This window comes from Symphalangus syndactylus, chromosome 20 (genome assembly GCF_028878055.3).
Source record: "Symphalangus syndactylus isolate Jambi chromosome 20, NHGRI_mSymSyn1-v2.1_pri, whole genome shotgun sequence".
Taxonomy (NCBI): domain Eukaryota; kingdom Metazoa; phylum Chordata; class Mammalia; order Primates; family Hylobatidae; genus Symphalangus; species Symphalangus syndactylus.
The window spans coordinates 63,831,252-63,846,744 of NC_072442.2; the positions used below are offsets into that span (position 1 = coordinate 63,831,252).

The 15,493-nt window shown below is 57.4% G+C and overlaps 1 protein-coding gene across 3 annotated transcripts in view; it reads right to left on the reverse strand.

The window, feature by feature from the left end:
• Nucleotides 1–15,493, reverse strand: part of SPNS2 (SPNS lysolipid transporter 2, sphingosine-1-phosphate) — a 39,892-nt gene that overhangs the window by 23,082 nt on the left and 1,317 nt on the right. For all 3 annotated transcript variants that reach the window (XR_008653196.2, XR_010118313.1, XM_055257930.2), the window contains exon 2: nt 2,234–2,299. Coding sequence is in view for 1 of the 3 variants with exons in the window: in XM_055257930.2 (XP_055113905.2) it covers nt 2,234–2,299 (66 nt within the window). In the remaining 2 variants the exon portion in view is untranslated. The remainder of the gene's footprint in view (nt 1–2,233; nt 2,300–15,493) is intronic.

Below are 15,493 nucleotides of genomic sequence, written 5' to 3' on the forward strand. Positions count from 1 at the left end.
GGGGAGCCATGCCAGCTGTGCCGGGGTAGGTGACAGGTGAGGGTCATGGTGTACAGACTAGAGGGTCCCTGAGAATGCCGGCAATTCTCACCATGGCCCAGAGGCACCCACCCTGGGGACACAGATGCCAAGCATCCAGGCTGCCCCCTGGCCTGTGGGCAGCAGAGGCAGAGGCCCAGGTCCCTATTCCAGGCCGGCTGCTCTCCACTGCCAGCCCTCGAGCAAGCCGTTTCCCTCTCTTGGGGCTTTGTCCCTGTATCTGGTAAATGAAGCTGACAAACGGAGCCCGTAGGGTTACTGGAAGAAGGAAACAAGACAACGCCTGTGCACGCTTTGTCCACCTCCAGCCAGGCCACCGGGATGAGGAGGGACAGAGTGACTTCTCTTTCATGAGCCCGAGCAGCCAGCCTGGGACAGAACCGCAGGAAGAACCAGGGAACCCTCACACCTGCCTTGAACCGAGCCCCCGACCCCCCGCCCAGCCTGTGACCCTCCCCACCATTCCCTATACCTCCCACCCCTCCCTGGGCTGTGCTGGCCCCGACCATGCTCAGTGGGCATTAAATGGAGGACGCATCGGGTGGAGCTTTGCTTCAGAAGAGGCAGCGAGGCCGGGACCAGGAGGGGGATGAGGCTCGGGCCAGGTCCCCAGTGAGTCAGGGGCCACACACAGGGCGGGGGTTGGGCAGCTAGGCCTTCTCCCACCCTTTCCTTGCCAGCCTGGCAGCCCACTCCTTCTCATGCACCCATGTGGCTGGAACTCCATTTCCCGGCTGAAGTGCTGGTCACTGCATGCGCACAGCCCAGAGGGCTAGAGGAACCTGTCTCAGGCGGCAGGGCAGGCAGACTTATTCTGGCCTAGCCAGGGAGACCCAGGAAGGTGTAGGGGAGGGGTTGGGCTCATGGCCTGCCTGGGAAAACATGATGTCTGCCAGGGCAGGGACCTGGCCACCTATAGGGGATACTGGACCACACAGCTGTGCCCCATCCTAGCACAGTCAAGTCTCACCTGAGCCCGAGAACCATCGCAACCCCTCTCTCTGAGCCCCAAAGTCCCCATCTGGGCTGTAAGGACAGCTAGGAAGGGGGGCAGGGGGAGCGGCTGTGGCATTCTGTGAGCTCGGGAGGGATTATGCATACTGGAATCCACTTAGACAGGTCAGGCAGGTTCCTGGACAGAACAAGCTCACTCTACCCGCTCCCTCCCAGGAGGGCCCAGGCAGGGGAAGGGGTTCACCGACTGGAATGCAGACCATGGGGACCTCATCCTGCATCTGACTGGGGCTCACAGCCGGATGGACTCCAGGCCCAAGGGCCCAGAGAAGGCAGGACCCAGGCTGGGGCCACACAGCACGACGAGGGCAGAGTCAGGACCAGGCCTCCTGCCCCCAGCCCTGGGTGGCAGCACTGGCCTTAGTCTCTGCCCAGGCCTGAGGGGTGCTGCTAAGAGCATTGCCAACATGGCCTCAGCCAGTGGGAAGGCCAGGGAGCCAAGGGCCCAGCTCCCACGGGGCCATGTCACGGGGAGGGCGGGGACAAGGGAGGCACGTTCCCCGGAGGGAGGGGCTGGTGGGCTGCCATAAGTGCTTAATGGCCTCCCACACTGTCCCAGCCCAGCTTCCAGCAGCCTGGGGGCTCAGGCCCTGCTCTGGCAGCCCATCAGAAGCCTGGGCCCCAGGGGAGAGGGTGGCAGGAACCTCAGGCCCACGTCCAGTTCAGGGCCCAGATTCTCAGGCGCCTGCCCCGGGCTTGGGAACCGCTCTGGGGCTGACTAGGTGGAGTTTTCTGCCTCGTCACCTAAGAGGTGATTCCCAGGGTTGATGATATTGGAAGGAATGTGGGGGAGGGCAGGAGATAAAAACAGGGTCACCGCGGCTCTGTTGGCACTGCCCAACTTACTGAATTAAGGAGCTCCCTGCACCAGCCTCAGGAAGGAACCTGGATCACTGGGTCCCGATGAGGCCCCGGACCCAGAGCAAGGTCACCTCTGCAACTTTACCTGCCATAGCCCCTCAGGGCAGGTATTATTCATTTTGTTACACAAGAAAAGCAGCAGAGGCTCAGAGAAGCAGTGCCATTGGCGGGCGGCAATAGTGAGACTGGGATGCAAAGCCCACTCTCTTTCCAGGAGTCAGGACAGGGGAAGACAGACCGGGTGGCAGATGACAGCCAACAGGACAGGACCCACGATGCCAACACCTGGGCAGGGGGGAAGGTGGGAGGTGGGCCTCACCTGACTGCAGCAGGCCGGCGCCTCGATCCTTGACCCCAAAGTGCTGCTGGATGTCCAGAAGGACGCCTGGAGGGAAGAGAGAGGGTGCTCACTGGCCGAGTCTGATGGCTGGTGTCCCCACAGACCAGCCCAGCCTCTTTCCCACCTTGCAGGGCCCAGCCTGGCCGCATCTGCAGCACTCCTGCTCCGCTGCGATCTCTCCCCTGCCCAGGCTTCCCTCCTGCCTCCACGGGGACCTCCTGTCCTCAGCCTGTTCCCATCATTCACAAGGGCCCAAGGGGCAGGGAAAGGCAGGGCTCCTCTGTGGTCATTCTGCCCCATGGGCAACCACACCTCCTATCTGCCAGCTTGGGCCTCTTCCCTACCTGTGGCCCAGGCTGTGGATCAGTGCAATAGACATAGGCCTTTCCCTCAGGGGGACCACAAAGCCCATGACCCAGAGAGCAGCCGGGGCCCTGAAAGCTGCGGGGAGCCCTCTGGCCTGGTAGAGGCAGCCACTCACTGTGGTTCACCTGCACATGTGCACAACCACATTCATACATGCACACACATGCACACGTGCTCGCACATGCACACACACGCGGTACACATGCACCCACGCACGCACACACCTGCACACACATGCACACACATGCATGCACACACACGCATGCACACACGCACGCACCTGCACACACATGCATACACACACACGCATGCACACACATGCACACACCTGCACACACACACGCACGCACACACACATGCACACACGTTCACACACACCTGCGCGTGCGCGCACACACACACACATGCTCTCACCCCAGGTGCCCTCAGGATTATAACCAGGCCCCCCATTTTCAGATTCAGGCCCAGGGTACAGAGGGAAGCAGGCAGGGCTCCAGGCCCGCTTTCTTGGGAGAAGTGGATTTCTTGAGGCCGCACCTGCTCCCAAGCCCAACTACTTTAGGGCTTTGCACGTCACGGGGTGGGGGCAGCAGCTGGACCACCTAGAAACCACCCACAGCTCCAGCAGACTGGCAGAGCCATGGCTCCTGGGGGACAGGCAGGATCTTGGACCCTCTACCCCTCGCAGCACTCAGCCAGGGCTCCTGAGTAAGCACAACCCCCATCCCCGCAGGCCTCAGGGTCCCTGCCTGCATTCTCTCTAAGGACAGGAGGACCCAGGCCACAGGCCAGAGCCCCCCTGACCATAGCACTTCTGCAGTGAGAAGAGACAGGGGAAGGAGGAGGAGGAGGAGATGGCCCTGCCCTTGGGGGCCCCACAGGCAGGGACAGAGGCCTTTGGGGGACTCCAGAGCTCTTCATGACGACGATGATGATGGCAGCATTCAACAGATGATGGTTTGCCTAACTGAGCATTAAATGCCTGTTTAATCCTCACACAGCCCTAGGAGGCTGGTACTAGTATCTAAGTTGACAGATGAGGAAACTGGAGCATAGGAAGTTAGGCCGTGGGCTCAAAGTCACACCACAGGGAAGTAGGAAAAAGTGGAATCTCCAGGTGCTGTATGAGGATCCTGCTGGCAGCTGGGACTGGGGGTGTGGAAGGAGTGGGGAGGCTGGAATGTCACTGTCCCTTCCGAGACCCAGGTTGGTATCCTGAGCAATTTCCCGGAATGCAGGGCAGAGGGGTGGATGTCCTAGCAGCCTGACAGCCAGAGAAGCTGTCTTCCTCCTTGTTAATGCCCTGAGTGGATTGACCATAATTACCCGTAATGAAGAGGCTGTGTGAGGCCCAGTTAATGACTTAATAACCCAGGCAGAGGCTGTGGCTTTGCCTTGAAGGTAGAAGCCGGGGCCAATCCTAGGCCTGTGGATGGCAGAGCCAGCAAGAGGGACCTCTGAGGTGCCCCGACCCAGCCCCAGAGGCTCACAGCCCCACAACCCATCCTTTCTGGGTCATGATTCTGTTCCCCCTCCTGATGTGTGGGTTTGATCCCATCCCTCTGTGGCACAGTCACTGTCATCTGGGGCTCCCCTGTGTCCAGGCCCTTCACCAGACCACAGGGTGAAGGTGCGGCCCTGCCAGCCCCACCCTCCGGCCTCACTTCTCAAGACACCACCCCTCCACTAGCCACCCCAAGCTACTCATGGCCCCCTGACTCCACACACTTCCTCTTCTATTCTGGTACGACTCCGTCAACTAGGCTCACTCCTGCCACTTCTTCAAGGCCAGTTCAGATGCCTCCTGTTCTGGAATATCTCCCCTGCTTGCTCCCCTCCCACCACCCTCAATAAGTTAGCTGCCCCCACTCTCCCCTGTCCAAACTCGTTTTAGCGCTGGGCCCACCAGGATGAGTGGGTTCTAAAAGGAATGCACACAGAAGCGCAGCTATGAGCTCCTCCTGAGCTGACAGCCGCTAGTTACTGCTTCCCGCTAAGTTCCAAGGAACTATGTGAGGCTTTGAAGATGGTACAGACGCTGTCCTCACTATCTGTGCTGGTATTTATGATTCTCATCCCATTTTATATAGAAGAAACCGAGGTTCTGAGACATGAAGTAATTCGTCACACAGTACATTCTGTTTTGGAGGTGAGATCTGAAACCAGGTCTATTGCCAAAAACCAAAGCTTGTTCTCCTGCCATGCTGCCTTCTGCGTGGTTTGCTGGTGTCCTGCAGGGCCCAGCACACACATGGCCCACAGGGACTTCACACGTGGGTGAATGCGGCTTCATCCTCCACTAGACCACAAGCAAGGCAGGAGCCGTGGCAGGTCATCTCCAGGACCCAGAGCAGGGACTGTCACGATTTTGGTGTCGGGTGGACAAGGGGATGGACAGAGTCAGGAGGAGGCAGGAGGGTCCCTGTCCATAGTCCAGAGGAGGGACATGGGTCTGCAGTAACTGCAGGTTCCATTTCTGGGAGGGAGGCCGTATCAAAATAGCCATCATGACGACATCCTGTGTCCACGGCAAATCAAAGCACTCTCGCTTCCTCCCTGCAGTATCCAGCCATCCAGCTGCACACTTCCCCATCGGATGACTTCAAGGTCCAGGATTTGCCTCTGCCTCCAGGAAGCCTTCCCCTGACTTCCTATCGCATAGAGCTCCTGGTAGAGGGAGGACACTCCTCCACGTCCACGTGGGCATCTGAGGCCTCTGGGAAGTCCTGGGCAGTTCCCAGGACACGGGAAGCTTTGGATAACATGGCCTGCCCCCATCCCACCACTCCCCGGCACCCAGCCTCGGGTCCAAGGCCAAGCTCCAGGAAAAAGACCAGAGACAACCTTCCCAGGGAGGAGGGCTTCCTGCAGGCTGCGAGGCCCAAGGTCGGACCCGGGCTGAGCCTTTCTGCCTTGCTTTCCCTCTTCCGGACCTAGAAGCGGCTACAGCCACAGGAGGGCGAGATCCCGCTGGCCGCTGGCACGGGAAGCGTGTGTCACAGCAGCTCGGCGGGTCGCCTCAGATTTTCCTTTGGGCTCCAGCACGGCTCGGGCCCACGCACCCCTCCCTTCTTCACCACAGCCTTATTTTTAGCCTCTTTCCTGGAGGCTGAGGTTTGGTGGGTCACAGGATGGGCCTCACGCCCAGAAGCAGCCTCCCACAGACAGCTCAGGCCAAGCCCACCCCGCCAGGCGTGCATGCAAAGTGGGGTTCCTACCCCAGATGCAGACCCCAGCCAACACAGCCGCAATGCGGGCCTCTCCAGGCAGCACCCCAAATCCACAGCCAGAATCGTCTCCTGGCCACAGGGTCCTCATCACCCAAGAAAACATTCTGGAACAACATCCATTGACAACAGTTAGGTGCCTCCCAAGCCCCGGGAGGTCTCACCTCTTGTCTGAGGCCAGCGTCCCCTACTCGGGGCCAACTGTCTCTCTCGCCTGGCAGGGAGGCTGCGCTGGGGTAGTCCTTGGCTTGGGCCCGTGCACTCAGCCTCTCCCTGGCTTCCGGCTCCTGCACAGCAGCCCACAAACACGCCCACACCTCCCTCACCCTGGTGGTGAGAACAGCTCTGACTCGTCCCCTCTGCCAGCTGTTCCTTTCCTCTCCTCCTTTCACAGGTGACAGTATTTGTTGTTGTTTTGAGACAGGGTCTTGCTCTCTGACCCAGGCTAAAGTGCAGTGGTACAATCACAGCTCACTGCAGCCTCAACCTTTTGGGCTCCAGCCATCCTCCTGCCTCAGCCTCCCGAGTAGCTGGGACCACAGGCGTGCACCACCACACTCAGCTAAGAAGTTCTTGAGAGCTCTTTCCCTTCCCAAGTCAATATTCTCACCTCCTTTCCTCCTCTGAAACCAACCACCTCCTGGAGGCTCAACCCCCAGACACTCTCATCCCTGTTTCCCAGCCTCCTGACTCTGACTCCTCAGCTCACCACCAGGTCCCCATTCCCTAAGCGGACCCTGTAGGACACTGCAGGACCCTGGAAGTCAGCCAGGATACCCCTTTGGCTCCCTCCGCCTCGTGAATGGGCCCCAGTGATTCTCCATCTGCTTCATCGCCCAGTCTCCTCCCTGGGCTCCCTGCCTCCAACCCCTGCCGGCCAGCTGGCATCCCTCCTGCTGCCTGATCTCACAAGCTCTTACGAATCTCCTACTGAGTTCTAGGTCCTGGCCTGGGCCTCTAGAGACCACAAGACAGTTCCTGGACTCAAGGAGCTAATGCTGTGGCCCACTGGTCACCTCTGGCCTCAGAATCATCCACCAGTCCTTCAAGATCCACTGGCCCAGACCCCTGGCTCAGTAATGGTACCAATAACAACGACAATGCACATATTGACATGTATCCGCCAACTACTTTGTGCCAGGCGCTGTTCTATGAGTATTGGCCCGGGGCTCTGGCTGCCCACTCACACTTAGCAGCCCCATTGCCGCCCAGAATTCTAGCATTTGAGGCCTCCACGGTCTGGCCCTAAGCCAGCTCTTCTCCCAACCACAGTGCCCACCGCACACACATACAGCCCCTGACTCCAGGCAAAGGGGGATGCCGCTAGCCATGACTTTTCACCTCCCTGGACCCCTATTTCTTCCTGTGTAAATGCAGAGACTGGAAAGATCCCCAAACCTGCCCGAGAATCCCAATCACCTTTAGGGAAGGTGCTTATTAAAATACAGCTTCCTGGGGCCCTCCCCAAATCTGCAGAGTCACCCTTTCTAGATGTAGGACCCAAGACTCTACAAACGCACTGCCCAGGTGATTGGAAACCACTGGCCGGGCTGCTCTGAGCTCCCTGGAACCACACGTCACAGGCTGTAGGCCGCCCAGCCCTGGCCACAGCTGTGCCTCTTCCTGGGCTATCCCTCTCTAGCCGTTAAGACCTGCCTCACATCTAGGGCCCAGATCCAAGGTCGTGTCTACCAGGACACCTGCCTCTCTCCTCTGAGGCTCTTGGTGAAGTGGTGCCTATACCCTCAAGGGCACCCCCAGAATTGGATGGACTCTGGCCCTGACTTACTCAACAGCTTGCCCCAGACATCCACAGTGATTCCCCATCACTGCTGGTCCTTCAGTAGCCCTGAGAGGAGTCAAGCCCCGATTCCAGGACTCCTGGCCTCCTCCTCCCTCCTCCAGCCAGGTCCAATCTGCTGACATCACAGAATCCTCGAAAGGCCAAGGTGTAAGAGGAAATCCACACTGACCTCAAGAGCCCTCGGCTCAGGCTAGCCTCAAATGCAAGATGCCAACAGCGTGATCCTGAGGTCTCTTCCTTCCTAGGCAGCCCAGACAGGGCACCTGGCACTCAAGCTTGTCCCCGCGTACCCCCTGCTTTCCCCAAGCACAGTCAATATCAGCCCACGATCACCCTACCTGAGCCTGTCTCAGAGCAGCAGGTGGCTTAGCTAAATTCTCAAGAGCATGGGCTCCAGAACTGGAGCATCTGGGTTTAAATCCTGGTTTTCCCACTTTCTCTGCTGTGTGACCTTGGGGAAATAACATAACCTCTCTGTGCCAGTTTCCTCCTCTGTAATATGGCTTAATTTGAAGATCTGCTTCATTTCATACGGTTGTTGTGAGGTTTAAGTAGGTTAATCCACACACAGTGTTTAGAATAGTGCCTGGCACATAGTAGGTCCTCAATAAATGTCATAAATGTTATCATTGGTCGTTAACTAGTGGGACAGGACACAGCCCCAGCAATGACTTGAGAACAATGGGGCATTCCCACCTTGGTTTTCTTTTATCCAAAATGGGGGCAGATGCCTGGAAAGACAGGGCCTAGGGATCTGAAAGGATGGGCCCTGATGCCCTTGACCAGTCCCTCTCAGAGGGACCCAGGTCCCCATGTGGAGGCCTTAGTGCTGGCTCACGCTGGGAGTCTTACCCCTGCTCCGGCTCGGCTGCAGCTCCCACCCCGGTAATTACAGGGGCCGGAGAGCCTGGCTCTGCTGACCTGGCGCTGGGTGGCTAAGGCTGGGAACCCACAGCCCGGCCCCGCCGGCACCCCACCAGCCTAGGGACTGGGCCAAGGCAGTCCCTGAGCCAGTGCCCTGGACCCAGGCACACTCACTCATACTCACCCCCAGGCTTGCCCAGGGCAAGATCCTGCCCCTGTCTGCCTGGAGGAGGCTATGCGACCTTCAGGAACAGCTGGGCCTCAGGTTGCCCATTTCAGAAGTGGCCCAGAATCCCAAGACATCCCTGCTGGGTTCATTTCTGAATCTCAACTGGGTTTGTTCTATGTGTGCTGGTCCCCTACCCCCAAGCCACCCTGCAAATCTGGGTCATTAATGGCAGAGCAGCTTAGTGATCGTCTCTGCAGGGACCATGAGGATGAGGCCCCCAGCCCAGAGCCTTGGCCTCTTAGAGAAACACCCCTCCCCACCCAAGAGTCCTGCCCACAGACCCCACTAGCCCTAGACACACCACCCTGGAGCCAAGAGTGCCCCCCTCCTCCCTGCTGTGTCTCTATGCCAAGAGTGGGCGGGGCGGAGCCGGGCCGCCGGGCCTCTGGCCTGTGGTTCTAGTCTATCATTTGGGGCCAGCTTTACTGGAACCAGGCTCTGCCTTAGCAATTTGGGGGCTTTGCACAGCTACTCCTTCCCCAGCTCAGCCTCCCCAGCCCCGTCCTGGCCCAGGGACTCCCAAGACCACCAGGGGCCAGGGATAAGGTGGCCACAGCCTTATCATGACCCACAGGGGGTGTGGCCAGTGGGTCATGATATGCCAGCCAGACACAGGTAAGGCAGGGGCCTGGGGAAGAGGGTGGGGAAGAGATAAGAGACCTCAGAATGGCTCCCCTCAAGCCCACAAACCCTCAGCCTTCTCGCCACGTGCTGCTTCAGTAGCTGCTCCCCGCCTCAGATGGAAGCTGACACGCAGAAGGTGAGCAGGACAGAGGGTGCAGGAGCCAGGCCGAGCTGGTCCCCAGGCTCCCACATCTGGCCTATGTTCCCCACCTGCACCCCGACAACTCCCCCCAAAAAGGCTGCAAGCAGTCACCCCTCAACATCCACACCATCTGTCCTCGCACGGGTGCTAGAAACAGCTGTGTGACCAAGTAACCCCACCCCTCCCCAGGCACAGCCCTTTTCAGTTTACAAAGCCTGATCCTGCTCTTTGCCTCCTGGAAGCCCATTCAGGAACCCCATGCCTGACAGTGAAGGAATCACGAAGACCTCGTGGCTCTAGGAGTGGGAGTGGGGAGACCCTAGCAAGGGCTCCAAGAGGGCAGAGGAAAGCAGGAGGCAGGAGGACAGGACTCTGTCCCCAGCCTCCAAGCTCTGGCTAGTGCCTCGTTCCAGGTTTGTTTCTTGCCCCGATGCCAATGCTCTACTTTCATCTCCCCTATGGCCCCACTCACCAACCTCCCAGCCACCAGGCGAGGACCAGGCCCAGAGCAGACCGGTGCTCTTCCTCACACGGCCTCACTGTGTGACCTGGGCCAGCCCTAGCTGCAGAAGAGACAGGGCAAAGCTGCCACTGTGCCCTCCTGAATGTGGAAAAGCCGCTCTGCCCAGCTTGGGGGTTGGGCAGCCTCATTGTCAGGGCTGAGGACTGGGTAGACAGGGACTGCCATTTCCTTCCTGGAGACTCAGGCCCTGAGGCTCATTGTGAGCCCTGGTCAGAACAAAGAGACAGCACCAGCCACTGTCGGAGAAACCCTGATGTCAGCATAGGGGCCTGGCCCTTCACCTGAGCTGTCCAAACCTACCAGTGCCCTTTCAGCCCAGAAGGATGTGCTTTGGGTCAGGCAGGTATGAGTCAACCCAAGTCTCAGTCAACTGAGTCTGTGACTCAGTCAACAGGGCTCAAGCCTGGGTCAGTCTCCTATGCATGAAGGGGTTCCAGCTGTGACCAGGCTCTGCCCCTCATGGCTAGAGGGGGATGGTGACCTTCCATGGGGATAGGTGCTGTGATGGAGCTGGAGCAGAGTACCGTTCAAAACCAGGAGGTAGGCACTTGGTTCAGCCCAGAGCACCGGAGACGGCATCCTGGAAAGAGGACACCGCTGAGACCCACCAGGGGCAAGCGCAGTTGGCTACTGTAGCTCCCGGGAAGCAGTTCTGGTTGTCCTGGGGAAGGGAGGTGCAGGCAGAGCCAGGGACCAGCAGACTAGAGTTCCTGAGACCAAGTGCACCACACTATCTTTGGGAGCAAGACACTGACAACAGCAAGAGAGGGACAAAAATCATCTATCATGGATTCAGGGATCAGAGAGAGTCAGAATTTGCCTCCAGTCACACAGTAAAGCTGGCGAAGGCTGGCAGAGCCAGGAACAGGAAGCTCAGCCCAGAAGACATTTGGAGCTCAAGAGGGAGCCCAGCCCCAGAAGCCCGCGGATCAGGCCAGTGTTCTCCTGGACTCCCTCTCATCCCCCTTCCACCTTCAAGATTCAGGCCCCCACAGGCAGAAACAAAGGCCACTTCCTATTGCAGAAGGATCTGGGGAAGGAACAAGGAGCTCCTCTGAGCAGCTCTGAACAGGGCAGCCTCCCTCTCAGAACAGGCTATCACCTGCTGACCTGCAGCCTTCCTGCCTCATCCACTAAATGAGAAACAGAGGCACAGGCCAGGGCCATCACTGGCCCAGGGCCCCAGACCAAGGTACTATGTTTCAAGGCACTTCCTCTGACGGATGACAGCACAGCGGAGGGGCTGGCAGAGCCTGCTGAAAGGTGCCTTGAAAAGGAAGCAGGAGCAAGGAAGTGGGCAGCAGGCAGTTAGTCACAAGGGCGCTGACATTCTAAGCCACCTGGTGCTTCACCTGGGTGCTGAGCCTGCCAGTCAGACACTCTGGATGCCCTGCCCCTCAGACCTTAGCTGAGGTTTCTCCACAGTGCAGATGTGGCAGTGGCCAGGACAAGGCTACCTAAGAGGGCAAGGCAGGGGCACTGTTTATCCTTAAGGTGGTCATCCTTATCTAAAGAGAGCCACAGAGCCACAAGACAGGTCATCTACCCACCAGGTGACCCTGTAAAAGACCCTGGGCCTCAGTTTCCCCATCTTTCAATTCTGGATAGACTTAACAGGACAGACCAGAAAAAAAAAAAAAGGCCAATAGGACAGTGAGCCCCAGCCTGGCACCCCCTCCTCCTGCACCCAGCTCAGCTGCTCCGGGGAAGCCCCAAAGTCCCTCTCGGCTTATGTTCCCAGCTGGGTCCCTATGCTCATCGCTCCTTCTGGGTTTGTGTTAGTGAGCAGTTGCCATGGATACCAGTCTCAGCTTCTTTGGCAGAAAGGACTCCCCCAGGGCAAGGCTCTGCCTTTCCTCAACAGCCCCCACTCCACCCAACTCCAAGTGCCCAGGCTGCCCCAGCTGGATCAAAGGGAAGGAAAATAGGTCTCGAGAAGAGAACAGGTACCCCACAGAAGTTGGGGAAGGATCTCAGTTCCCAAATAGTCATTCGCCACCCATAAACAAGGCCAGGGCCAGCTCCCTCTTGTGGGGCCTGGTCCCAGGGGCAAAATGATGCCACCTACACCCTCAGCTCTGCTTCCATTTCACAGAGGTAAGAATGGCAGCCTGGGTGGCAGAGGTGGCTCTGGCACCGGGAAGCAGAGCTGGTTAGAGGGGGCATGAGACCCCCGTCTGAGGGACTCCCTCCTTCTCCTGACCTGGCAGCGAGGAGTGGGCTCAGAATGCAGACTGGGTGGCTGCTAGGCTGGTAGGGACCATGGGAGCAGGAGTCATGTGCCCTAGGGGAGCTCAAACTGCCTTGGCTCAATTAAACTGAAATTCACCTACCCAAAGGGCTCTTGCCTGAGCCAGCAGAGCCTCTGCGTTCCCAGGCCAGAAGCAAGGGTCATGTCCCTACCTCCACCTGGGGCTCCTGGGGCTGGAGAGGATGCTGCTCTGGCTGGTGTGGCCCTGCTCCGCCCCGCGTGTGACCTTGGGTAAGTGTCTTTGTTCTCTGGATGGCTGTGTTCCCATCTGCACAAGGAGGTGCAAGGAAGGATTTAGAAGAGGTTTCTGGGCTACCTCAATTTCATCCAATTGAAGCAACGCTCCGTAAGAAGAGCAAGCACAGGAGCCTGGCCCTCCTCACCCGCTCTGAGGCCTGCTGCCCTCAGGGGGTTCTCATGGGGCGGAGGAGAGGCCGTAATTAGCAGGTTCACCGGGTGGTGCTGGGAATGCTTGCGCAGAGGCAGAAGCTACTAGAGTTCCCAGGATGGAGACCAGCCCTGTGGAGAAGGGAGGGGTTCGCAAAGGTGTCCTGAAAGGACTGTCATAAACAGAACAAAAAACAGAACAACAACAACAACAAAAAACCAGGAAAGGCATCATGGCCAGGGGCCCAGCTTGAGCAGAGGCATGAAGGAGAAGGCAGCTGGCACTCATGAAGCCCTCCTAGGAATCTGGCCCCGTCCCAGGTGCTCGAGATACAGTCTCATTTATCCCACGCAACCCGGGAGGCAGGCGGGAGGGGAATGATCACACAGAAGGCTCAGGTGATGTCTTCAAGGTCACACGGCTGGGAAGCTGAAGAGCCTTGCCTCGAACTCTAGACCTGCACTGTCCACTCTAGCGGCCCCTGGCCACCGTGATATTGACATGTGCTATGAATGGAAAATACACATACTGGGTTTCAAAGACTTAGTATGAAAAGGGAGGCAAAATATCCCAATAACAACATACATATGTGTGTGTGTATATATAGATAGATAGATATAATTTTTTTTTTGAGACAGAGTCTCACTCTGTCACCCAGGCTGGAGTGCAGTGGCATGAACTCGGCTCACTGCAACCTCCACCTCCTGGGTTCAAGTGATTCTCCTGCCTCAGCCTCCCGAGTAGCTGGGACTACAGGTGTGCACCATCATGCTAGCTAATTTTTGTATTTACTTTAGTAGAGATGGGGGTTTCACCACATTGACCCCGCTGGTCTCGAACTTCCGACCTCAGGTGATCCACCCACCTCGGCCTCCCAAAGTGCTGGGTATACAGGCGTCAGCCACCGCGCCTGGCCCTAACAACTTTTATATTGATTACATGTTGAAATATGTTGGATATATTGAGTTAAATAAAATATAGTATTAATTAATCGCACCTATTTCTTGTACTATTTTAACCCAGCTACCAGAAAATTTGACCGGAATATGTGGCTTACATGATATTTCTTTTGGACAAAGCTGGTCAGTACTATGAAAAAACAGATTTAAAGGACAGAGTTAAAGGAGAGTGGGACCTCCCTTCCTTCTTTGGTGGGGAGCTGGGGCCAGGTAGGTGCAAAGCATCAAAGACTGAGCAATGGAATCTCTACATCCCCATCTCTGTCCCAGCTGGGCCAGCCAGCAACAGGTGCACTCAGGCCTGGGATGAGCACTCCCCTGGCCCTAGCACATCAAGCCACAGTAGTTACCATAGAGATAATAAATATTCCTAAAAACCGAACTTGGGGAAGTGGAGATGGGGAAATCTACCATTAAGAGAGGGGCAACCAGGCTTATCCGGAGAGGAAACCTGTGTCTGTTGTGTGTTGGGGGTGGGGTGGTGCGTGAGCTCCCACTCCAGGCCACGAGAGGGAGGGAGGCGCAGCCCAGGCGGGTGTTTGCACAGGGCTTTCCGGGCCTTCCTCCCTAACCGCCCCCACGCCCCTCTTAGCCACCACTCCCCACCTCCCTTTACCAATTCACCACAAATTTCCTATCTCATTCCCACATTCTGACAATCTGACTCTGAGACCTGGGTAGAAGTGGGAGCAGATAAGCGCCAGCCCTCCCTGATCCCACCCTCTCTGGCTCTGCCCCTGGCAGAGGCAGTTCCCCTAAGAACGTCAAAGGGGGTGGTCTGGGGCCGGAAAAAAAACCAAGTTGGAGAGCGCTGCAGTGTCAGAAGTAGTACCATTCATTCTTCAGCTGAGAAACGGTGGGAAGACGTCCTCCCAGGCAGAGCCTTACTGCTAGATCTAACCCCAACTTTGCCAGTCAGTCACTTTCCTGGCCATCTTGAACGGGGGCTGTACAGGGACCTTGGTCCCCCTATCTGTGTACAGAAGCCTTTTTTGAACTGACTGCAGGTCCCAAAGGGTGGCACTTATGCTCCCAGGTCCCCGGCAGCATGGTGCATGCGTGACAGCAGTTGGCGTTTTTGGGAGGTGCTCAATATTCCTGCTCTCTAGACCAAAGTAAGTGTCTCTTTGGGATAGCTCGACCCAGAAACTGATGCCACTGGTACCCACTACCAACTTCCTCCAGTGGAAGGACAGAGAGCCAAGCGGGTTTGAAAGCAGGAATGGGGGGAGGGGGAAGCCTCTGCCCTCCCATCAGAATTCTTCCCTTCCATTTGACACAAAACTCCATTCAACAGAGGGGGAGACTGAGGCCCGGAGAAGGGCGCCAGGTGGCACGTGCTTTATGCCCGGGCTCTCTTCTCTCAATTACCGCAAAGTTCTCTTTAGAGTCTGTCCAGAAATAAATCCTTCCTCTCTCCTCTCTATCTCCGCTTTCTCTCTGTTGTGTGTGTGTCTGGTAGCTCCAGATTTTACTAAGCTGTAGTTACGCAGGTTCCGGGCCAGCATGCCAGGCACACAGTACTGCTCTCCTCCCGCAGGGAAGCCCCTTCCTATACCAGTCTGGCCAAAGTCCTTCCCTCTCAAAGCTCCACCATTCCCAACCAGTAGCAGCTCAGTCTAGGGCAAATTCTTACCCCTAGACCCACCCCTAAGAGCTGGGGAGGGGAGCCAGCAGAAGGCAATTCCAGAACCACGTGCGTCCCCCAAAGGCCCAATGATCAATCAACTCACAAACGGGCAAACAGACCTAAACACACGCTGAGACTGGCCCAAGGTCACACACCAAGCACATTAGGAGCAAATCTGGGGCTAGAACCCAGTTGTTCTATCGATCCCAATCCCGTCCTCAAGGCTGATTCC